This window comes from Amorphotheca resinae, assembly GCF_003019875.1.
Source record: "Amorphotheca resinae ATCC 22711 unplaced genomic scaffold M430scaffold_1, whole genome shotgun sequence".
Taxonomy (NCBI): domain Eukaryota; kingdom Fungi; phylum Ascomycota; class Leotiomycetes; order Helotiales; family Amorphothecaceae; genus Amorphotheca; species Amorphotheca resinae.
The window spans coordinates 2,092,199-2,115,553 of NW_020194471.1; the positions used below are offsets into that span (position 1 = coordinate 2,092,199).

General features: G+C 49.8%; 7 protein-coding genes across 7 annotated transcripts; 5 read left to right on the forward strand and 2 right to left on the reverse strand.

The window, feature by feature from the left end:
* Positions 1 to 446: 446 nt before the first annotated feature.
* Positions 447 to 6,192, forward strand: M430DRAFT_62977 (hypothetical protein; the record flags this gene model as incomplete). Its single annotated transcript, XM_024869026.1, has 7 exons — positions 447 to 653; positions 716 to 736; positions 818 to 844; positions 904 to 1,275; positions 1,325 to 4,817; positions 5,045 to 5,784; positions 5,836 to 6,192. The coding sequence occupies exons 1-7, from the start codon at positions 612 to 614 to the stop codon at positions 6,190 to 6,192; spliced, it is 5,052 nt and encodes a 1,683-aa protein (XP_024725298.1). The 5' UTR covers positions 447 to 611.
* Positions 6,193 to 7,318: 1,126 nt separating this feature from the next.
* Positions 7,319 to 11,931, forward strand: M430DRAFT_131640 (hypothetical protein; the record flags this gene model as incomplete). Its single annotated transcript, XM_024862202.1, has 10 exons — positions 7,319 to 7,910; positions 8,009 to 8,029; positions 8,085 to 8,092; positions 8,155 to 8,166; positions 8,235 to 8,272; positions 8,324 to 8,355; positions 8,422 to 8,541; positions 8,593 to 8,654; positions 8,713 to 11,754; positions 11,815 to 11,931. The coding sequence occupies exons 1-10, from the start codon at positions 7,784 to 7,786 to the stop codon at positions 11,929 to 11,931; spliced, it is 3,579 nt and encodes a 1,192-aa protein (XP_024725299.1). The 5' UTR covers positions 7,319 to 7,783.
* Positions 11,932 to 14,642: 2,711 nt separating this feature from the next.
* Positions 14,643 to 15,052, forward strand: M430DRAFT_32370 (hypothetical protein). Its single transcript, XM_024866155.1, has one exon. The coding sequence runs from the start codon at positions 14,803 to 14,805 to the stop codon at positions 14,965 to 14,967; it is 165 nt and encodes a 54-aa protein (XP_024725300.1). The 5' UTR covers positions 14,643 to 14,802; the 3' UTR covers positions 14,968 to 15,052.
* Positions 15,053 to 17,383: 2,331 nt separating this feature from the next.
* Positions 17,384 to 18,028, reverse strand: M430DRAFT_46881 (hypothetical protein; the record flags this gene model as incomplete). Its single annotated transcript, XM_024867882.1, has 3 exons — positions 17,384 to 17,420; positions 17,484 to 17,823; positions 17,881 to 18,028. The coding sequence occupies 3 exons, from the start codon at positions 18,026 to 18,028 to the stop codon at positions 17,384 to 17,386; spliced, it is 525 nt and encodes a 174-aa protein (XP_024725301.1).
* A 498-nt stretch (positions 18,029 to 18,526) lies between these two features.
* M430DRAFT_93972 (hypothetical protein) lies at positions 18,527 to 19,233 on the forward strand (the record flags this gene model as incomplete). Its single annotated transcript, XM_024869803.1, has 4 exons — positions 18,527 to 18,598; positions 18,652 to 18,957; positions 19,014 to 19,092; positions 19,148 to 19,233. Coding segments are annotated over 4 exons (543 nt in total), but the record flags the coding sequence as incomplete, so codon positions are not given.
* A 372-nt stretch (positions 19,234 to 19,605) lies between these two features.
* M430DRAFT_131647 (hypothetical protein) lies at positions 19,606 to 20,251 on the forward strand (the record flags this gene model as incomplete). The annotated part of the gene is made up of 3 exons (XM_024862203.1): positions 19,606 to 19,678; positions 19,799 to 19,871; positions 19,954 to 20,251. The coding sequence occupies 3 exons, from the start codon at positions 19,606 to 19,608 to the stop codon at positions 20,234 to 20,236; spliced, it is 429 nt and encodes a 142-aa protein (XP_024725303.1). The 3' UTR covers positions 20,237 to 20,251.
* Positions 20,252 to 21,093: 842 nt separating this feature from the next.
* M430DRAFT_93850 (hypothetical protein) lies at positions 21,094 to 22,461 on the reverse strand (the record flags this gene model as incomplete). The annotated part of the gene is made up of 3 exons (XM_024869793.1): positions 21,094 to 21,666; positions 21,720 to 22,187; positions 22,240 to 22,461. 3 exons carry the CDS (start codon positions 22,459 to 22,461, stop codon positions 21,094 to 21,096), a joined length of 1,263 nt encoding a protein of 420 aa, XP_024725304.1.
* Between the last annotated feature and the right edge of the window lie 894 nt (positions 22,462 to 23,355).

Consider the following 23,355-nt stretch of genomic DNA (forward strand, 5'->3'; position numbering starts at 1 on the left):
TTATAGGTAGATGCTGAGATACTGAAGCCAGGGTTTGCTTTTGCTCAGATCGTGAAAGATGAAATATAGACAGAGCCAGGTGAGGGAGGGCTATCTGGATAGGGATTGCTTTTCATTCCTTGACTGGGGGATAGAGCGCTCCCTCTGTTGACGGCCTCAGAGGGTGAATTAGAATCGTTCAAGATCGCATACTACTGTAATTATGCATTGGATTGTATGTATGCATTGGATAGAGAATATTATTATGTTGAAGTTGGTCTATAAATATCTCCTCGAGTTGGGTATAATTTGACAGCCTGGGTTCAATTCACTCGGCGACCCCTTTTCGTCATCCGGGGGGGAATTGCCAGAACGCTAGTACGATTACAGCTAGCTGCCGAACATGTGTACTCCGTAAGATATTACCTGGCTTCCATTTCGCGAAGCAAAGCAATCGTGAAACCAAACACATAATCCCGTCCTCAAACCGTCAACGCCCACAGCATTCCCTTCTTCCTCTGGGAGCTCCTGGGATTCTTACACTCTTTAAACGGATTCTCGCGCTGTCTTTAATTTGCTGGTATTGAGCACGGTTTCGGGTAGCGGGCGCCCCTCGCGCAAATACTGTCAAGATGGGTAGCAAATTGCCTATCAAGTTCACGGAGCTGCTCCAAGTATGCCTCTATCTCTGTGCTGGATAGTATCTTCCCTGGATAAAGCTAACTGTTTGATTTAGTTGACCAGCATTGGTGTTGATGTAGGTGCCACGACCCCCAGAGCGCTTCCAGCCCCAGGCAACAGCACGATCTATTTTATTGACATCGATTCTCCTGTCTAGCAATCATCAATTGGATTCAACTCATGTGTAAGTGTTCAGATGCGGTCTTCTTTATCTCCTAGAGTGTGGGCTAATAGACAAACCAGACACTCGAATCAGATTCCTTTATCTGCGTTCGTGAGAAGAAGGATGAGACCGCATCACCCGAAGTCATCATCGTCGATCTCAAAAACAATAACAATGTAATAAGACGACCCATCAAGGCGGATAGTGCTATCATGCACTGGAACAAGCAAGTCATCGCGCTCAAGGCACAATCGAGAACCCTCCAGATCTTCGACCTCGCCCAGAAGGCGAAGCTGAAGTCGACTACAATGAACGAGGATGTCGTATTCTGGAAATGGTTCAGCGAGACGAGCTTGGGTTTAGTGACCGACACCACAGTTTACCACTGGGACGTGTTCGACCCAAACCAACCAGCTCCCGTGGAGGTTTTTAAGAGGAATCAGAACTTGGTGGCATGTGAACTGCGTCCTTGTGGCCAACTGTTTGCTAATAGATTAATAGGGATGCCAAATCATCAACTACCGTGTGAGCGAGGATGGTAAATGGATGGTGGTAATTGGTATTTCACAACAACAAGGACGAGTGGTGGGCGCGATGCAGCTCTATTCACGCGATCGAGGCATCAGCCAGGCAATTGAAGGGCATGCTGCTTCCTTCGGTACCTTGCGACTTGAAGGTGCTCCGACAGACACAAAGGTATTTACTTTTGCTGTTCGTACCGCAACAGGCGCCAAGCTCCATATTGTCGAGGTCGACCACCAAGCTTCGAATCCGGTATTCGCAAAGAAGGCAGTTGATGTCTATTTCCCTGCTGAGGCAGTTAACGACTTCCCTGTCGCGATGCAAGTTTCTCAGAAATACAGCATCATTTACCTCGTCACAAAATACGGGTTCATCCACCTGTACGATCTGGAGAGCGGTACTTGCATATTCATGAACCGCATCTCGAGCGAAACCATCTTCATTACTGCGCCGGATTCTGAATCTGCGGGTATTCTAGGTGTCAATCGCAAAGGACAAGTGCTGTCGGTTGCTGTTGACGAGACCACCATCATCCCATATCTCCTTCAGAACCCCGCAAACTCTGGTTTGGCGGTCAAGCTTGCTTCTAGAGCTGGTTTGCCTGGTGCAGACAACCTTTACGCCAATCAGTTTGATCAACTTCTGAATGCAGGCAACTACGTAGAGGCTGCCAAGATTGCGGCCAACTCGCCTCGGGGTTTCCTCCGCACTCCTCAGACTATTGAGAGATTTAAGGCTCTCCCAGCGGCCCCGGGTCAATTGTCTGTCATCCTTCAGTACTTTGGCATGCTCCTTGACAAGGGATCTCTCAACAAGCATGAGACCCTAGAGCTGGTCCGACCTGTCCTTGCCCAAAACCGCAAGCATCTTCTTGAAAAATGGTTGAAGGAGAACAAGCTCGACTGTTCTGAGGAATTAGGTGATATTGTTCGACCACACGATCTAAACCTTGCACTCAGCATTTACCTGCGCGCAAATGTTCCCGCGAAGGTTGTTGCAGCCTTCGCCGAAACAGGCCAATTTGAAAAGATCTTGCCATATGCAACACAAGTCGGCTACCAACCAGACTATGTCGTATTACTCCAAAACATCGTCCGCATTAACCCCGAGAAGGGTGCTGAATTTGCGACACAACTTGCCAATAGCGAAGGCGGTTCGTTAATCGATATCGATCGAGTTGTTGATGTTTTCCAGTCTCAAGGCATGGTTCAGCCTGCCACTGCTTTCCTGCTTGATGCTCTGAAGGATAATAAGCCCGAGCAAGGCCACTTGCAGACTCGTCTTCTTGAGATGAACCTCATCAACGCTCCTCAAGTCGCCGATGCCATTCTTGGAAATGACATGTTTTCCCACTACGATCGCCCGCGTATTGCTCAGTTGTGTGAACAAGCCGGTCTCCCTCAACGAGCACTAGAACACTACACCGATGCAGAATCCATCAAGCGAGTAATCGTCAATATTGTGGCAACCCCCACATTCAGTCAGGACTGGCTTACCAACTTCTTTGGCCGTCTGTCTCTCGAGCAATCTTTAGACTGTCTGGATGCCATGTTAAGAACAAACATTCGACAAAACCTTGCAGCTGTCGTGCAAATCGCTACGAAGTACTCGGATCTGCTAGGACCCACTAGACTGATTGACCTCTTTGAGAAGTACAAGACCGCTGAAGGTCTCTTTTACTACCTTGGAAGCATTGTCAATCTCAGTGAAGATCCGGATGTCAACTTCAAGTATATCGAGGCTGCTACCAAGATGGGTCAGTTCACAGAAGTGGAACGAATCTGCCGAGACAGCAATCACTACAACCCCGAGAAGGTCAAGAACTTCTTGAAAGAGGCCAAACTTACCGAGCTATTGCCCCTTATTATTGTTTGTGATCGGTTCAACTTTATTCACGACCTAGTTCTCTACCTTTACCAGAACCAGCAGTTCAAGTCAATCGAGATCTATGTTCAGCGTGTCAATCCCGCTCGGACACCATCTGTGATCGGTGGCTTGCTCGATGTTGACTGTGATGAGTCAATCATCAAGGGTCTCCTCACAACAGTCAACCCTGCATCTATTCCAATTGATGAGCTCGTCAGCGAGGTTGAATCGAGAAACCGCTTGAAGCTTCTGTTGCCGTTCCTCGAGGCAACTTTGGCTGCTGGAAACCAACAACAGGCTGTCTACAATGCCCTCGCGAAGATCTACATTGACAGCAACAACAATCCAGAGAAGTTCCTCAAGGAGAACGACCAATATGATCCTCTGACTATTGGAAAGTACTGCGAGAAGCGTGATCCAAACCTTGCGTATATTGCCTACCGGAAGGGCCAGAACGACCTTGAGCTTGTCAACATCACCAATGAGAACTCTATGTACAAGCATCAGGCTAGATACCTCCTTGAGAGAGCTGATGAGGAGCTATGGGCATTTGTTCTCAGCCCCAATAACATCCACCGCCGTTCTGTCATCGATCAGGTTATCTCCACCGCTGTTCCAGAATCTACGGAACCTGAAAAGGTCTCTGTCGCAGTTGCCTCATTCTTGAAGGCAGATCTGCCGGCCGAACTGATTGAGTTGTTGGAAAAGATTGTTCTTGAGCCATCCCCATTCAGTGACAATGAGAGTCTTCAGAACCTCCTCATCCTTACTGCCACCAAGGCCGACAAGGGACGAGTTATGGATTACATCCACAGACTCGACGCCTACAATGCACCAGATGTTGCCAACATCTGTATTGATGTTGGTCTGTTCGAAGAGGCTTTCGAGGTTTACAAGAAGATTAACGATCATTTGAGTGCTGTCAGCGTTCTCGTCGAGCACATTGTTAGTATTGACCGGGCACAAGACTACGCCGAGCGGGTCGAAATTCCAGAGGTTTGGAGCAGAGTTGCTAAGGCTCAATTGGACGGTCTTCGTGTTAGCGACTCTATTGCATCCTACATCCGTGCTGAGGACCCAAGCAACTACAATGAAGTGATCGAGATCGCCACCCATGCGGGTAAGGATGAAGACCTCATCAAGTACCTACGTATGGCAAGAAAGACTCTCCGGGAACCTGCAATCGACACCGCCTTAGCCTTTGCTTATGCTCGTACCGAACAACTGAGCGAATTGGAAGACTTCCTCCGAGGCACCAACGTTGCCGACGTCGAGCAGTCGGGTGACAAAGCTTATGCTGAGGGATACCACCAGGCGGCTAAGATCTTCTTTACCAGCATCTCCAACTGGGCCAAACTGGCAACTACCTTGGTTCATCTCGAAGACTACCAGGCTGCCGTCGAGTGTGCACGCAAGGCGAGCAACATCAAGGTCTGGAAGCAAGTCAATGCTGCTTGCGTCGAGAAGAAGGAATTCAGACTTGCTCAAATCTGTGGTTTGAACTTGATTGTTGACGCCGAGGAGTTGCAAGATCTCGTGAAGCAATATGAGCGTAACGGTTATTTCGATGAGCTCATCGCGCTTCTCGAGCAGGGTCTTGGTCTTGGTACGTTCTTGTTCCTTCGTTCTTTCCCCCACAAACTGATGTGCTTCTTCCTTCTACTGTCCCCCCGTCCCTTCCCCATCTCCACGAGATGATCCTGAAGCTTGCTCTTAGCAAGCTTCGACGACGACATTACGAGAATTTTGGACCTTTCCTTTTGTCTTTCATTTACCAACAGCCCCTTCAATCATGTCCTAAACATCATCATGTTCTAACAACGTCATTTTTAGAGAAAAGTCATATGGGAATGTTCACCGCCCTGGGTATCGCTTTGTCCAAGTACCACCCAGATCGCGTGATGGAGCACCTAAAGCTATTCTGGAGCCGTATCAACATCCCAAAGATGATCCGTGCTTGCGAGGAGGCGCACCTCTGGCCGGAGTTGGTCTTCCTCTACTGCCATTACGATGAGTGGGACAACGCGGCTCTTGCCATGATGGAGCGTGCTGCCGATGCATGGGAGCATCACTCTTTCAAGGACATTATTGTCAAGGTCGCCAACTTGGAGATATACTATCGGGCACTCAACTTTTACCTCCAGGAGCAGCCCTCGCTCTTGACCGATCTTCTACAAGCATTGACACCTAGAATCGATGTCAACCGTGTCGTCAAGATGTTTGAGAAATCCGACAATATCCCTCTCATCAAACCCTTCCTTCTCAACGTTCAACCACAGAACAAGAGAACTGTTAACAGCGCGATCAATGATCTACTGATCGAAGAAGAGGACTACAAGACTCTGCGCGATTCGGTTGAGAACTACGACAATTATGACCCTGTCGAGCTGGCACAGCGACTGGAGCGTCACGACCTCGTCTTCTTCCGCCAGATCGCCGCCAGCATCTACCGAAAGAACAAGCGCTGGGAGAAGTCGATCGCACTTTCAAAGCAAGACAAATTGTTCAAGGATGCCATTGAAACTGCCGCCATTTCGGGCAAGCCAGATGTTGTTGAGGAGTTGCTAAGATATGTAAGTTGTTCCAAAGATCATTTGACGACGTTTGTACTAACTTCTGCATAGTTCGTCGATATCGGCAGCCGCGAATGTTATGTTGGCATGTTGTATGCTTGTTATGAGCTGATTCCTATTCATGTTGTGATGGAGGTTTCATGGCGTCACGGACTCACGGACTTCACGATGCCATTCATGATCAACTACTTGGCGCAACAAAGCGCGACGATTGAGACATTGAAGAAAGACAATGAGGAGCGGAAGCTTCGGGAGAAGTCGCAGGAGAAAGAGGAGAGCAATACCCCAATCCTCGGAGGAAACCGGCTGATGATTACCGCGGGCCCGGCTGCTGGACGTCAATCCCCTGCTCCTTTCGCTCAGACGAACGGATTCGCGCCGCAAGCCACCGGCTATGGTGGGTTCTGAAGCGGCAGTGGTAGTGGATGAACAGTGATATACCTAATGACGGGCATCTGGGGCATCTGGGGTCATCTTCGCGGGGACTTGACCCCGGTTCATTTAGGAACTGCGGGGATTATCGGGTCTGTCTCATCTCGCCCTATGATGATGTAGTTGTATACAATTGGGTGGCTTCGGTGCTGAAGGTCTACTTTATGCTCTCGGCACGTGTGTAACAGATAGTAGCGTTCTTGCTCTGCTTTACTAGAGAGATTCTCGGATGTATTTTGCCAAAAAGCTCTTTTCTAAAAAAAACAAGCAGCCCGCCTCCCGCCTCCCGCCGTGTGCATACTAGGTACATAAGGTATACTGTAACAAAGCAGCATGTTGCTGCAGGGTCTGCCTGGAATTATTAATTGTGTGAAGGGACCTGAGCGTGCACGTGAATAGATGAGTATTATGATCTCTATGCTTTGATGGTGGTGGTCGTATACCTAATTTGTGAGAGTAATTGTTTGTTCAAGAGACCGAAACCGCAATCGTGGAATCGGTCACGACAAGGGTCATACTGGCTTGATTACTATATGATTCATAGATCTTTCCAGGGAATGGGGAAAAAAAAGAAGGAAAAAAAAAAGGAAAAAACATAAGCCACCAAACACCATCAAACACCACCAAGCATTTTCGGACCATACGCCTGATAGGAGGAAAAGAAAAAAGAAGGCCGACAGGACAAGAATTTGTTGAGTCAAGCAGCCAGCAATTAGATGCTCGTGACTGTGTACTGCGCGCGAACAATAAGAAGAAGACTCTGTGAAGGCCAGATGATAATGAATTGCTCCGTGGTTGAAATTACGCCTTGGTTGTGGTTGTCGTGAGTCAAAAGCGTCTCTATTCCTCCGTAAACTGGCCGTCGTTCGCCCGGGTCGAAGGAAGAAGCCCTCGGCCTTCATCCACCCCCACAGCTCGGTCTATCCTGTAATAAACATACGCCCTGTAGCGTATCTACAATACGGGGGTAAATGCAAGATCTCCACTGATAGTAGTGGCCATAACAACGTCACGCATGTCTCTAACAAATCTCCATCAACCTGTGCCCATTCATTGTGTCTTACCCGCTCTCTATTATTGGCAGACTTCAGGTCTCAAGCGTCCCACCTCCCCCACCATCTTATCCATTTTACCAAACCCGTTCGGACCCTGGCCACGCAGGCCGTTCAACTATAGCCTTGCCCAGTAGTTGCCCTCAACCTTGACGCAGCGCGGATAGTAGTAGACGGTTGACCCAGCCCAGCCCAGCCGGCCTCAACCGAGGAAGAAGGCTATTGTGGTGTTGAACAGACATCCCAGCGCCCAAGTACCAGTCAAAACCCTCCTCTTCTTCCTTCCGTCAACACAAAACCCAAACCCTCTCTTCCAAACCCCTTCTGCCCGTTGTTCTTTGAATGCTTGCGGTGTAATACTCTCCCCTCCCTCCCCACTGCAGCTCGTGAAGCTCCAAGTTCACAGCCATAACCGAGCCCTCTCTATCCCAGTTCTGGGTCTATCGCTTGTCATCACCCCTCACCCAAGCTCCTCTCTCTCTGTCTGCCCTGCGCAATAGCTACACCCCGGCACCATGGCCGACGAGCACAATCCCAATGGCGCCTACAGCGAGGTGTTCGAAGATGCCGACGCTCGCCCTGCGCAGACGGTCCATCGCATTCGTGCCAATTCCAGCATTATGCGCTTGAAGAAGATCCTCGGTACGTCATTCATTGCTGCTCTCAATCCTGTGACTCAGCGAGCTCTTCCACCGTCAAGCTCGAGCTGGATGCTAACTCTGACCTTTGGGACTTTACAGTGGCCAATCGAGGAGAGATTCGTGAGTACTCTGCATTCCCATAGCTATGACATCTAATTCTAATCGTTGGGTACAGCTATTCGTGTACGTGTTCGAGAGTGTTGACTTGGGACTTTGGAGCTTACTAACCTCCCTTGGTCGGGCAGATCTTCCGTACAGTGAGTTGCCCACGATCCTCTGGCGGGAGGAGTACGGGGATTACATGCAAGATGCTAACTACAATCAGGCCCACGAGCTTTCACTGCAGACAGTTGCGGTTTACAGGTAGCAATGGCTGTGAGCAATAGTAGAACTACACCGCTGACCCAATCACAGTTATGAGGACCGGCTTAGCATGCACAGGCAGAGTGAGTGATTGTCCACACGCATCGCGCCCATAACCAGAAGATGGACTGATCACAATGCAACTACAGAGGCCGATGAAGCCTACGTCATTGGCAAGCGCGGTCAATATACACCGGTCGGGGCATACTTGGCAGGCGACGAAATCATCAAGATTGCCCAGGAGCATGGCGTTCAGATGATACATCCTGGTATGAACACAATGGTATCCTGAGGGATGAAGCAATCTGATCTCGTCACAGGATACGGTTTCCTCTCCGAGAATGCGGAATTTGCTCGAAAGGTCGAGAAAGCTGGTCTAATTGTACGTTGGATATGATCCTTGATAAACTGTTGCAGCATGGCTAATATGATGTTGACAGTTCGTCGGTCCCTCGCCAGAAGTTATCGATGCCCTTGGCGACAAGGTTTCCGCCAGAGCCATAGCCATCAAGGCAGGCGTACCAGTCGTCCCTGGAACTGAGGGAGCAGTGGACAAGTTCGAGGATGTCAAGAAGTTCACTGACCAATACGGGTTCCCCATTATCATCAAGGCTGCCTATGGCGGTGGTGGACGCGGTATGCGAGTTGTACGAGAACAATCCAGTTTGGAAGATGCTTTCAACAGAGCTACCTCCGAAGCCAAGGCCGCCTTTGGCAACGGAACTGTCTTTGTGGAACGCTTCCTCGACAAGCCAAAGCACATCGAAGTGCAGCTTTTGGGAGACAACCAAGGAAACATTGTTCACCTGTACGAGCGTGATTGTTCCGTTCAGCGAAGACATCAGAAGGTCGTCGAATTGGCTCCGGCCAAGGACCTTCCAACTGAAGTCCGAGATGCCCTCCTGAATGATGCGGTCAAGCTTGCCAAGTCTGTCAACTACCGAAATGCTGGAACTGCGGAGTTCTTGGTCGACCAGCAGAACCGTTACTACTTCATCGAAATCAACCCCCGTATTCAAGTCGAGCACACCATCACGGAGGAAATCACCGGCATTGATATCATCGCTGCTCAGATCCAGATCGCTGCCGGTGCAACGCTAGCACAACTTGGACTTACCCAAGACCGCATTTCCACAAGAGGTTTTGCTATCCAGTGCCGAATCACAACAGAAGATCCTTCCAAGAATTTCCAGCCGGACACTGGAAAGATCGAGGTTTATCGATCCGCTGGTGGTAACGGAGTTCGATTAGACAGCGGCAGCGGCTTTGCAGGCTCAGTTATCACCCCTCACTACGACTCCATGCTGGTCAAGTGTACCTGCCACGGTTCTACATACGAGATTGTGCGACGAAAGATGCTCCGAGCTTTGGTCGAGTTCCGTATCCGTGGTGTGAAGACGAACATTCCATTCTTGGCGTCTTTACTCACACACCCCACGTTTATAGATGGCAACTGCTGGACTACTTTCATTGACGATACCCCCGAACTCTTTGACCTTGTTGGCAGCCAGAACCGTGCCCAAAAGCTGCTAGCGTACCTGGGAGATGTTGCTGTCAACGGCAGCAGTATCAAGGGCCAAATCGGAGAGCCGAAGCTCAAGGGCGAGATCATCATGCCAGAGCTGTTCGATGAGTCCGGAAAGAAGATTGACACCAGCGTGCCTTGCCAGAAGGGTTGGAGAAACATCATTGTTGAACAAGGTCCTGAAGCATTTGCCAAGGCCGTCCGGAAGAATAAGGGATGTCTTCTGATGGACACAACATGGCGCGATGCCCATCAATCACTGTTGGCTACCCGTGTGCGCACGGTTGATCTCTTGAACATTGCTAGGGAAACTAGCCATGCTTACAGCAACCTGTACAGTCTTGAGTGCTGGGGTGGAGCGACCTTCGACGTGGCGATGCGTTTCCTCTATGAGGATCCATGGGACAGACTGCGGAAGATGCGAAAGCTCGTCCCTAACATCCCATTCCAGATGCTTCTGCGTGGAGCCAACGGAGTTGCCTACTCGTCCTTGCCAGATAACGCAATCTTCCACTTCTGCGAACAGGCAAAGAAGCACGGTGTCGACATCTTCCGAGTATTCGACGCTTTGAACGACATTGACCAACTTGAAGTTGGTATCAAAGCTGTCCACCAGGCTGGAGGAGTTGTCGAGGGTACAGTCTGCTATAGTGGAGATATGCTGAACCCAAAGAAGAAATACAACTTGGAGTACTACATGGACTTGGTGCAAAAGCTTGTGGATCTCAAGATTCACATTTTGGGTATCAAGGATATGGCAGGTGTTCTTAAGCCCCGGGCCGCTACTTTGTTGATCGGTGCTATCCGCAAGAAGTACCCTGATCTCCCCATCCACGTCCACACTCACGACTCAGCTGGTACTGGTGTCGCCTCAATGGTTGCTTGCGCATATGCAGGCGCTGATGCTGTGGACACTGCAACGGACAGCTTGTCTGGTATGACATCTCAGCCAAGTGTCGGTGCCGTCCTGGCCTCGCTGGAAGGCACGGAGTTCGACCCGAAATTGAATGTTCAGCACGTTCGAGCTATTGATACATACTGGGCTCAGCTCCGTCTTTTGTACTCGCCCTTCGAAGCCGGCCTTACGGGTCCGGATCCGGAGGTTTACGAGCACGAGATTCCAGGTGGTCAATTGACGAACATGATGTTCCAGGCTTCCCAGCTTGGTCTCGGTGCACAGTGGGCAGAGACCAAGAAGGCTTATGAAGAAGCAAATGACCTGCTCGGTGACATCGTGAAGGTCACCCCGACATCCAAGGTTGTTGGTGACTTGGCTCAGTTCATGGTCTCCAACAAGCTCAGCTACGACGATGTCCAGAAGAGAGCCAGCGAGCTTGATTTCCCAGCTTCAGTTCTCGAATTCTTCGAAGGACTGATGGGTCAACCATATGGAGGGTTCCCAGAACCACTCCGTACGAATGCTCTGCGCGGCCGCCGCAAGCTGAACAAGCGACCTGGTCTCTCTCTGGAGCCACTCGATCTCCAGCAGATCAAGAAGGATATCCATGCGAAGTGGGGAAGCGTCACCGAGTGCGATGTTGCCAGTTACGCCATGTACCCCAAGGTCTTCGAAGACTACAAGAAGTTCGTACAAAAGTACGGTGATCTCAGCGTGCTCCCAACCAAATACTTCCTTTCAAGACCTGAGATTGGAGAGGAGTTCCACGTTGAGCTTGAGCAGGGCAAGGTTTTGATTCTGAAGCTACTTGCCGTTGGTCCTCTGTCAGACACCACTGGCCAGCGTGAGGTGTTCTACGAGATGAACGGAGAGGTCCGCCAAGTAACTGTTGATGATAACAAGGCAGCTGTGGAGAACACCAGCCGACCAAAGGCCGATCCTGGAGACAGCAGCCAGGTCGGAGCGCCTATGTCCGGAGTCGTGGTTGAGCTTCGTGTCCATGATGGTACGGAAGTCAAGAAGGGCGATCCTCTTGCGGTTCTGAGTGCCATGAAGATGGTCAGTTCTTTCCATATTCCCACATCCCTCTAGGTAGAATAGCGACTAATTCGAGAACAGGAAATGGTCATCTCAGCGCCACATGCTGGTAAAGTGTCCAGTACCCAGATCAAAGAGGGCGATTCGGTCGCTGGGTCCGATCTCATCTGCAAGATCGTCAAGCCAGGCGACAAGTAAAACTGTGGGGCTGCAGACGGGAAGGGTTGAAACTCGGCGAAAAGCAAGGGAAAGCGACGGAATAGGAGTAGATGATTGAATGGGGAGGAGTTGGTGATCCGGACGAGGCTTGTAACCGCGTCTCCGAAGTACACGATTTGATTCTTTCAGGCTCAGCAATATAGTAGTATATGATTCTTATCTTTTAGAGGCTATTTGACTCCATCTACACCCGCCCTTCAAGTGTTCGCATGTAAGCAGAGCATGTAAGCAGACAGGCGAGGTGATTAATCCTCTCATGGCACAGAAAGCGCACAAAGAGATCAGAAACTCGAATCTTGCACAAATCCTGAATTTCAGAAACCTACCTAGCTCCTGCAGACTTGACTATCGTTCTGCTCACTATTTACTGTGATGGGTGGAGTTTTACGAGAAGGGCACTGCCTACATATCTCCCTCGGGATCTTATGTACCTTGCAGTAAGTACCTTGGTTTATCTTGGCTTCTAGCTTACCTACCTACCTAGGTAGGTGCCTTACATATCTCAATCTATCTCCATCTATCTCTGTACCTTACAGTACCTTGCCTACTGTACCTGGGGTTAAGGTAGGTAAGGTAGGTAGGTACCTAGCCGCTAACTCTATCTATGTATAGAATATAAGGTATGTACCTAAGGTATATATATATATATGCCTGTATGATCTACAAAACCGCTGTCGAGGATCTATCTATCTATATCTGCCTACCCCAGCCCAGCCCATCTACATGATGATAATAATAAAAAACTAGGTAGGTATGGTAGGAGGATAGTATTATCTCAGCGCACATCTTATACCCTAATGAGTGAGGAGAGGAATAGATAGTCGAAACTAGGTACCTAATCTTGGGTAACAAACAAGGATGAGAGAGGTACAGTAAGCAAGCTGCTGCGGGGTGGGAATGAATTGTTATTTTGGTTTTGGAAACTGGGGATGGATGTGGGCGCTATAGGTAAGGTAGCTACCAGGGTCCTGGACCAGGTACTGTAGGTAGGCTTTTTTTTTTGGAAAGTGGTTTTTTGGAGAGTATATGGGATGAAAGGAAAATGGGGGTTTGAGTGAATGCTGCGGCGTGTAGGATTCGCAGTTCTTCTCATATACGGGGATCCCTGGTGGTTTGGTGCAAGGCTGAGGCGTCGGAATGAGGAGCGGCCCGCTCACGAGGCAAGTTGTAATTGGTTGGTCGGAGCCGACGAGTTGGATGAGACTTCTGGGGGGATGGATCATGGATGATACTTGGATGGATGATAATTCATTCGCATCTGAGCTATTACGGGGTCTATTTCTATTCTTTCTATTCTCTGGAGGGCTGGGCTGGGCTGATGGGCGACAAGGGTCCCGCTCCTCTTGATGATGGGTGAGACGACAACGTGGACCTGGCAAGGATAAGGAACCGCCTCAATTGCTGGAACGCGACCACGCCGTTGTGGTGGAGTTGTCAAAATCCTTCACGTTTGAGAGTATCTGAGACGAGCTGGGAGATGCTCTCAGCGCCTCTCTTGCGTCTGGGCGGACGGACGGCGTACATACAGACAGTATGTAATAATACTCCGACACGCCTCCAGAAAAGCGATGTTTCTTTCTATCGCACCGATGTCTCGCTGTGTTGTTGGGGGAAAATGAAGAAGTCCTGTATCCTCGTCGCAGTAACGTCCGCCGCTATCGTGGCGGCTCGAGGATTCGCTGGGGAGGCTCGGGAGGAGATGGAGAAACTTCCTGCATGTGGTGTAAGAATATCCGTTCCTGAAGTTTTTTGTGTTGATGAACAGAGGACTCACGATGATTATTGTATAGCAAAGCTGTGTGGACTCGGCACGTTCTGGTTCGAGCTACTTGGTTGAGGATGTCGTGGGCACGAGATCCATAGCAAGGACGAATTCAGACTTGGGCTCAAGCAGCAGTCCTGCCGTTGTCACAGTTTCAAGCATGATAACTATCTCACGCAGAGATGGTCACTCAGCCAGCGTAACGGCGGACGTTCCAGCTGCGACTTTGACATCATTGCGGCCTACGTCTCATTCATCCATCTCTAGGGACATGGGTCTCTCAGCGGGGGTCAAAGCAGGAATTATCATCGGAGGAGTTTTTTGTGGCATGGCTATTGCAACAGTAGCCGTATTCTTATGTCTCCGGCGTCGACAACGGCCTCTGCCCGTGGAGAGATTGCACTCCCCGGACGAGATGGAAAAGGGCACCAAACCTCAACGACATAAAGAGGTAGCTGGGCTTCACGAACTCCCTGGATGTGTTCCAGAGCCAGAGGTCACCGTTACCGAATTGGCGGATACGCATATCTCCATGTACGAGATGATGACCCAGGCAAACACGGCGGAGCTCTCTGGTGGAACTCCCGTACGCGTCAGGGGGGACGAAAGTCTCTTCCAGAAATACGCAAGACGGTCCCGATCACATACACTAGAAGCCTCTCTGAGGATGCCTCGACGACCCCAGGCAGCCCGATTTACATTCCAGAGCTACCGGAAGCGCACCCGATCCGATACAGTGCCGATCGTCTCACCTCTAGAACGATCACGTTCAGATGCGGGGCGTATCTTCTCGCCCGTCGAGGTCTCGCCCCTATCTGGAACGGCGCAGGAACAGGTCTTCTCCATGGCACAATGGCGAAGAACCGTATCCGGCGCAGCGCTGCCAGCCTCTTCCTCAGACTCTCGCCACATACCAGAACTACCACCCAGCATCAAGACCCTCCCGAAGCAGGACGAGATGCGGGCTAAGATCTGGGCTGAGAAGGATCGCTTGGCTAAGATGCAGATGCTGGATGAGCAGGAAGCGGCTATGCGGAGAGAAAAAGACGAGAAGAACAGGGAAGTGAGTTGGGGTTGAAATTATCAATATGGCCTGGTGCTGTGTTATAACGATCTTTATATTCGGGAGCGTTCGAGATAACGACCCATACGGAAAGCTACCTATGCGAAAGGACTGCTTCCTCCCAGAGGACTCCGGTCTGGGAGACGTCCAATATCAATCAGGCTCTGCCTTGAAGGGCGGTGGTTCATAGAGAGAGAGAAGGCCCACACGCGCAAGGCGAGCGCGTAACTTGAGGGAAAGTCCGGGTTGATGTTTTTTTTGAAAGGACCGGGTCAAGGATCAGATAGAAATTGTGTACTATATACCGTGTAACATCTAGATATATCGCAAATACATACAAAAAATAGAGTAAAATCCGAAGCCAGGACGACGGTGTTAGAAGAGACTACCTATCAACGATTGGTGAACATCGAAGGTCATCTGACTGTGTAACCAAACAATTTCCCCTCGTCTAAAGACCAATTCCACAAGTCCTTTCTCTTCTTTTCTTTCATTTCTTTGATTCGATAGGGGGATGTGTTGTTCACGTGCCGATTTACCAGAAAAAGGACGACCGGTCCAGATCTCGGGGCGGTCGGGCGAACCTATCGCAACCGCCACGCTATGATGATGCGGGGTCGTACATCACCTTAAGCAGAGAGCCCATCGCATCTCATGATAGAGAGGGGGTGAAGTCATTAAACAAATAAACAAATAGAAAAAGACTCGCCTTCGTCAGAAGTGGAGTGATGATTGGTGAGATGAGATCATGATCAAATGGGTTGGGAGGGGTAGCCCCCCGTGTTAAGCTACCTGTAAGAAATCATTATATAACCATGCTGGGCGATATCCTCTCTCTTTTTCTTCTTGTTTACTCTTTTTGCAAGGTTTGAATATCTCATCGAATATCTTGATATTAAAAAGATCAACAATCTAGGAAACCTTAAGAAGTCATGGCAGCAAACAAATCGGGAGCTGTACGCGGAGGTTCTGGGACGGTGCCTACGCCCGCCACCAACACGGGTGGTGATTCCACTTCGAGAAGAGTGCGTTCTTCCTCTTTTCCCGTCTTCTCCTCCCCAATGTAGATAAAGATCTTGTGAGAGCAAGAGAGCTGACAAGTGATCCGGTACAGACGTCTTCGGCCTCCAGCTCTGGAACCCTCTTCTCGGGGCTCTTGAAAGAGAAGCGCTCTAGTATGTCAGATGCGAGCGCTCAAGCACGACGCGAGTCCTTCAACGACCAGAAAAGACCTGCGGGTTATTTTGGCACTTGGTGGAATAAGTAAGCTCGATCGATCACTTGATACGATGGCATGTGCAGGAGTGCTGACCATGCGCGCTTGTAGATATACGACGGGCTCGCCGTGAAATATGTATGGATCGACGCGAATGTGTAGGAAAAAATTTGGTTTGAGCGATGGATTGACGGTGTTCTGATGGGTTTGGTTTATTGATATACTCTATACTTGGTTTTTGTTCGAGATCTTTCAGGATATCAAATCAATTCGAAAGAACGGGACCAGGACATATTGCGCCTCTGTGACCAATCTGTCGAGAGACCACTTTCTTGCATAAAATGGAAAGATATCTGGGACTTGCAGATCAATGACTGAATGCCAAGTGTGGTGTTTCTAATATCATCTGATCTGATCTGATCGTTCAGAAAGCACTAGCGTAGTGCATTTGTTGGAAGAACGAGCTACTATCTCGATCAAACCTCCCCGCTATAGTATCTCACAAAACTCCTCGGAGCTTCCAGGACATCGTGTAACGGTTTGGGTCAAAGGAAAGAGTAATTTGGATATGAAAACAAGATCTACCCTACATTCGATTCCACATTGATAAAGAAAACATACCACCATATATATTCTCGAGCAAGAAATATCTTTCTATATGCCTTCGAACGAAGCAGCAGACTATACGACCCAGCATAAGGGCAGCAACGGCACTTTTAGCGGATTCATCATTTCGGGAAAGGATTCCGATAGCAATGTCAGTGCATCGAGTCGCCATTCTCCAGGAGGAGGAGCTGGGTTGGAACCTCAAAATCAGCGTGCCAGCGAAGAACGGCGCATAGGCAGCGACTGCGTCTCACAGCGGATGAGTGATCAGAGAATAGAGGTCCGTGATTTTGCTGTGATTGCTTCTGAGAGGTCTGAGGTGGACGCTGAGCTCAGCCGTCAGATATTGGAAAGAAGCTTGATATGATAAATGGAATTGATAGAACGAAGTGTGGATAAGACTGAATATCTGGGACTGCATCGAACGGGAGGATCCCTTGATATCTTTACAAGACAGAAGGATGGATGCTGATCTGGAGTCGCGGATTTTGGTGTTTGAACATAGAATTGGCAACCAGACGGGGTATCATGAACTCCATCACTCTGATGTTCACCTTCATGGAAAAACTTAAGACACTTAATGCACGAGTTTTTGTTTCAGCACTTGCAAGAAGCCGGCAAGCCGGTCGGTCTCTGAGGCCGCAGCCGATCCCTAAGGGGTCAAGCTGACAGTTGATGAACTGCTTCATTTGTATCTGATCCGTGGATGCAGTAAAATACAGCCAATGTTGCTCCTTCAACCTGTCATTTACTCCTTATGCCCAACCAATCGAACTTTGGAAATTTATCGGACGATACCCTCGAAGCGGCTCTTGAACCATCTGAGATGCAAGTCAGTGATGTTCCCAAGACCGTTAAATTGTATTAGGGAAGAATTGACGTACTTGATGGTCTCCTCACGCTTGATCTTGTGAGATGTACCCACACGGCTCTTGCATCGGCGGCGCTTGGCAACACGCTCACCAGGTCGGGTCATGCAGCAGTAGAAATCCATTCCGTAGATACCAATCGCCGGGTCGTACTTGATACCGAGATCGATGTGCTCGCTGATACCGAAACCGAAGTTGCCAGTCTCGGAGAAGTTGCGCTTGCGCAGCTCATATTCCTTGACCTTCAATCCACGCTCCAAGATTTCCTCGGCCTTGGGGCCACGGACGGTAACGTGGACAGCAATCTTTTCGTTACGACGGATACCGAAGGTTCGGACGGTGTATCTGGCCTTGCCTATAGACGATCAAATTAGACCTTGTTCATTGAGTGGAACTGGAATGAGAATCGTACTGTAGACTGGAGTTTGACCACTCAGTTGCTCCAACACCTTGGCAGCACGGGTAAGTCTGTCACCAGACTCTCCGACGGAGATGTTAAGGACGAGCTTTTGAATGCGGAGCTCCCGCATGGGGTTGCTGCTCTTGTCTCCTTCGGCCATTTTGATTGATGTCGGAGGTGGTTGTCGGAGTTGTCGTTGTTGGTTGATCTTCGAATTTTCGAAGTTCAAATTCGCGAAATTCTACGGTGGGAGTTCGCTACCCTAATCAACCACGCTAGCCCGTTAGGGATAAGGCACCGATTGTAGGTGAAGACTTGAGCCGCAACGCTTCGATATCCTCCCCAGACTCCCAAGTCGCGACTCTAAACGCTTGTAATAGAGCATAAGAGTTTACTGAAGTCCTCGCACTTCAATACACATTCTTTGAAACCCTAGAGAAGCCGTTTTACCGCGCATCTCAATCATCATGGCGAACAAGCAAGGAAAGATGGTGAGTCTTGACAACACTCCTCAGCTTGCAAGCTCTTGTTGACGTGTCGTTGACATTATAGGCTGACTTTCACTGTGATTATAGGCCGGTCTCGTATGTTAAACCATCGTGGCAGCTCTTTGGGCTTGCGCGCCGCCGCGACAGAGTCAGTGCTGATGGATCAATAGATCAACTACCGGATGAGAGTCACCATGAATGATGGACGTCAAATGGTCGGGCAGATGTTAGCGTTTGATAAGGTGTGTTCCGATCGAGTTATTCGATTATGTGCACATGCTGACTCCAGTCACAGCACATGAACCTCGTTCTCGCGGATACCGAAGAGTTCAGACGCGTAAAGCGCAAGGCCACCAAGTCTGCAGCTGCTCCAGGTGCCAGCAGCAATTCAGCACCACTTGTCGAATCGGAAGAGAAACGTACACTTGGTCTTACCATTGTGCGAGGTGCCCATATTATCTCCCTCTCCGTTGAGTCTCCACCGCCAGCCGACCCGAGTGCGCGTCTAGGAACCAGTGCGCCTGGCGGGATCGCCTCAGCGCTTGCTCCCGGTGCTGGAATTTCCAGACCTGCTGGAAGAGGAGCCCCAGTTGGTTTGGCGGTATGACTTACCCATGATCTTCATTTTTGTGTCAATGATCGCTAATAGCTCTACAGGGTCCTGCTGCTGGAATTGGCGGCGCACCTCCTCCTGCTTTTGCAGGCTTCCCAGGAGCTCCTGGATTTGGTAGAGGAGGTAAGAAAGAAAACCGTCTCTTACGTTGAAACACATGTGTGCTAATATTTCATAGCACCACCCCCAGGCTTCCCACCTTTCCCAGGACAGGGATTTCCACCAGGACCACCACCGCCGGGCTTTGCCCCACCAAGAAGATGAACTGAATGATTTTGAGAAGTTTGTGGGTGATATCAAAGCAATTAACACAGAACTTTGGGTAAATCCAAGCACAGTATTGGCGTTGAGGGGGAGTTGGGTCCACATACCAAAAATTGGCAACTTGTAGCATAGAAAGTGCAACAGCGCGACAGCGCAAAACGAAAAATAACTCTTATGATATCCAGTGTCGGGATTATGTGCATCAATGTGAACATCTACACTATTTTCAGACTTGTCTCAGAAAGCTCTTGCGGATTGTTCAGCATTTCCAGTATAGGCACGTGACCATTATAATCTCGGGGACGGCTGAATCCCAACGTCCACTCTTCCGTCCACCCCAAGCAAGATTCTCCCAACCACCACGACATCATAATGGCGGCCTTTATCAAAGCCATCAATGCGAAGATTCGCTCACACCCCATGTTGAGCTATGTCTGCTCTACACGTACGTCCCAGCCCCAATCGCTCCGGGAGTCTTGCAATTCTTTCATCCCGGGACTCCGCAAGGAGTAGCTGCGGCTCCTATGAAGCAATGAGGGAGTAGAACACCGCTGACGATGAACAGATTTCTGGGGACCAGTTTCGAACTTCGGAATCCCAATTGCGGCCGTGATGGACACGCAGAAGAGTCCCGAGCTGTGAGTCTTACCTCCTCTTCCCCCAACATTCAATGCCAAGAAAGCAAGAATGACTGACTGACAAAACTCTCCCCATTTACAGGATCTCGGGCAGTATGACAGGAGCCCTGACTATCTACTCGGCGACGTTCATGCGGTACGCGCTGGCGGTGCAGCCTAAGAACTACCTTCTCTTCCTCTGCCACTTTGTCAATGAGGGCGCCCAGCTCACACAGGGCTACCGGTGGATGCAGTACCATAAGTGGGGTGGTCGCGAGGAGATGGAGAAGCAGAAGGTAGAGAGTGGTGTCAAGGGTGCGGTTGGTAAGGTGGAAGCGGAGGCTAAGAACGCCTTGGATAAGGCGAAGGAGGTTGTTTCTAAGTAAGCAATGTCTGGAGTCCTCCATGTGGTCTGGGGAAGAGGGGATGATGTTGGTGGGTGCGAGGAGGGGAGCTTTCTCATGATTGTGCTGCGAGCCTTGAAAGATCTTGCTGCAATCAGTATGGACAGAGTGTAAGAGGGGTTAGTAACTGGGATATGGCTATTCATCAAATAGCTAATATAATTGATTATGAAGGTCCTTCCTTCAATGTCCCAGTCCTGCGCTCAAGTCTCGCAAGTGCCTTGCTACTCGTTCACTGGACATATCAATCCCTAGGTCTACTTCTCACAAAAGCTCAGCTCTTCTTCATTTCCTACCCGCTCAATACTTTTCTATCCGTTGTAATCATGTTTGTTAATTTTTCCCTTTCGCAATAACCTCCCTCTCACGCATCCTCACCCTCGACCCTTCTCTCCTACCCTCCCCTTCCTCATGTTACTCTCTAATCTACATCTGCTCCCCAGCCGGAGATTCCCCCTCTTATTTGGGAGACAGATGGTGCAGTTTCAAGCTCTACCTATAGCTGGACAGGACGGAACAGGGCGCTTTCAATGTCTAGATGGAAAGGGGTTCCGGCTCCTACTTGCCGTGAAAGACATACATACACCTAAGCTGTTTCAGTAATTGAGCCTCTTCCCCAAATATCGCACAAGTCACGGCAAGAATAGTGACATGTAGTACTTGATAGGTAGGTAGGTATATATATTCATCATATTAAATAAGGGGATATCCATCCAGCGAGTGAGTGACATTCACATCGTATTCCATATAATAACACAACCCATCTCAACTCCTATAACCGAATGCCCGACATAGGAAAATAACACACACGCTATCTACCCAATGCCCTCACGTGCTCCTCATGCGTTCCCAAAACTCCGCTGCTGAGGCGGACTATAGGCGCCGGGGATGGGTACCGCCTCGTAAGTCTGCTCTCCGGGTGCGGCAGCTACATGCTCTATCCTTCTCTCGGCAGGAGGGGAGATGGCTCGTACTGGTGCTGGTGGCGGTGCCGGTGCCGGTGTTGAGAAGCCCGTTTGAGCCATCTTTGGTGTAGCGCTTTGGATCTTGATCGGGGGTGGTTGGAGAGCGAAGGGCTTCGCTGTCACCAAAGAGGTTGGCTTGGCGTCTACGAATTGCGTTCCGGCAAAGCCCTCTTCGGCTCGGGAAGCACTGGTGTAGGCAGCGGGTGGGAAACGCGGGGATCTAATATGTGCCGAGTATGAGGGGGATAAGGGTCCAAATCCTGGAGTGTTGGGTGCAGATTGCGTACGGAGTTGAGCAAGGTAGAGGTCGGATCGTGCCTTGTCACGCATATCCATAGTCTTGCGGAGGCGCTGCTTGGAGTAGTATCTGTAGAATATCACGCCGTAGAGAATGATGGTGATACACTCGAGAACGACTTCAATCAAGCAGCAGACAAGAGACCAAGACTAGAGTATTCGTTAGGATGCTCCTGGTGGAATTCCAGTGAGTATGGACTAACCTGCAATCTGCAAACCAGTGCATAATCGACCTTCTCGGAAAAGTCCTTCCGCCTCTGGTTATCGACGCATGCCCAACCCCAGATATCCTTATTGTTGCCATTGGCCCTAGCGCCTTGGAGGATACCAGCCGCTATAGCCCACATAACGGTGCTGAAGATGAAGAAGCCCACGGCGAAAATTGTGTAGTAAACAGCAACCTTCTCTGCTCGTCGATGGCCCCCTCTCCAGTAACCCCAGAAGACAGCCAAGCATAGCGCCAGAGACACGCAGGATGTCGCAAGAACCACTTCCTGTGGCCAAGTCTTCGTCCCGTCCGCCCAAGCAGGAAGATTGTTTCTAGCAGGCAATGTCTTGGTTGTATTGAAGATCGTCATGGTCACTGAAAGCATGGAGAGAACGATAAGGCTACAACTGAAATTCACGCCTCGAAGCAGAAACTTTGCTATCCGAACTCTGGTTTTAATTTTCTGCCAAATCATTAGTAAATTATTATGCAGCTGTCCTTGCTTCAGTCCTTACCAAATCTTTGGCCTGCTCCTTCTCAGTCTCCTCCTCCGTCTTCTCCAAGATCTGTTCTTCTCGGAAGGTCGGGCTCAGAGGGTTGTCTAGTCTTCGGGCTGGAGTTCCTGGAACTTTCATAGCACTCTTCAAAGGAGAGGCCGGTGTCATAGGAACCTCGACATGTTGTTCGTTCTGGGTGATATAGCCGAAGCCAATATCTGAGGGTTGTGCTTGAGCCATGTACGAATTTGTCTTCACCTCGGGTGGATCTGCAAAGGGTGATACTCCTCGCTCTACTGGTGAGTGTACAGAGGTTGCTTCTGCAAATCGCGGTGTTCGTGGAGGTCTGAGTGACGAGTCCGACGAGGAGCTGGATGTTCGTTCTCTCGTCAAGGGCTCTGGATTTTTCTTGCTGAAGTTTGCTGGAGGAAATGGTCAGCATGCTTTGTGATCTTGCTGCTCAACTGCGATGCTCACCGGACATTTTGATAAGGAAAGACAAAGTATAATGGATGTATAAAAAAGGACTATCAACAAGTCCGCTCCGAGCTCAGGTCGAGGATGAGTCGGCGAGAGCGACGTGAGGTTTTGGAAAGAAAGCAAAAACAATAAACGATGGAAGGATTACAGATAGAGACCAGCTATCGAGAGAAGATCGAGACCGGCTTCAACAGGTGGGCAAGTCTACGGTTTTGTGTAGGCGCCTGGCCGAACGGTGTGGTCTGATTTGAGACGATGGTCTTGGAGGCTACGGTCCAGGATCAGCACCGTAGAAGAGGCGGGAGGTAAGAGGCTATGATATTGAGTGTGGACCATGAAAGCGTCAAGCTTGACATCTTACCGTCTGATAGGGCGCCCAGTAGGTTCTAGGAGAGAAATAGACGCCGGGACTTTCACTGATTCTCGTTTTGACTTTGCGGGGCGGCTCGAGATCTTGGAGATACCACGGCGACTACTCCACCGCGCGAGGCTGGCTGACTTGCAATAATGCGGGCAATCGTAACAACACAGACAATTCAAGAAGATTGAAGGATCTCGCAGCACTGCTCGAAGACACTTGCGGAGCGCGCACAGGAGTAGTAGTACTACTCATACTATGAGATAGTGAAAAGCAACAACAGCACAGAACAATAC

Excerpts from the sequence above, each read along its gene's own strand:
- M430DRAFT_32370 (XM_024866155.1), top strand. The coding sequence starts at position 14,803 with ATGGCCTGGTGCTGTGTTATAACGATCTTTATATTCGGGAGCGTTCGA.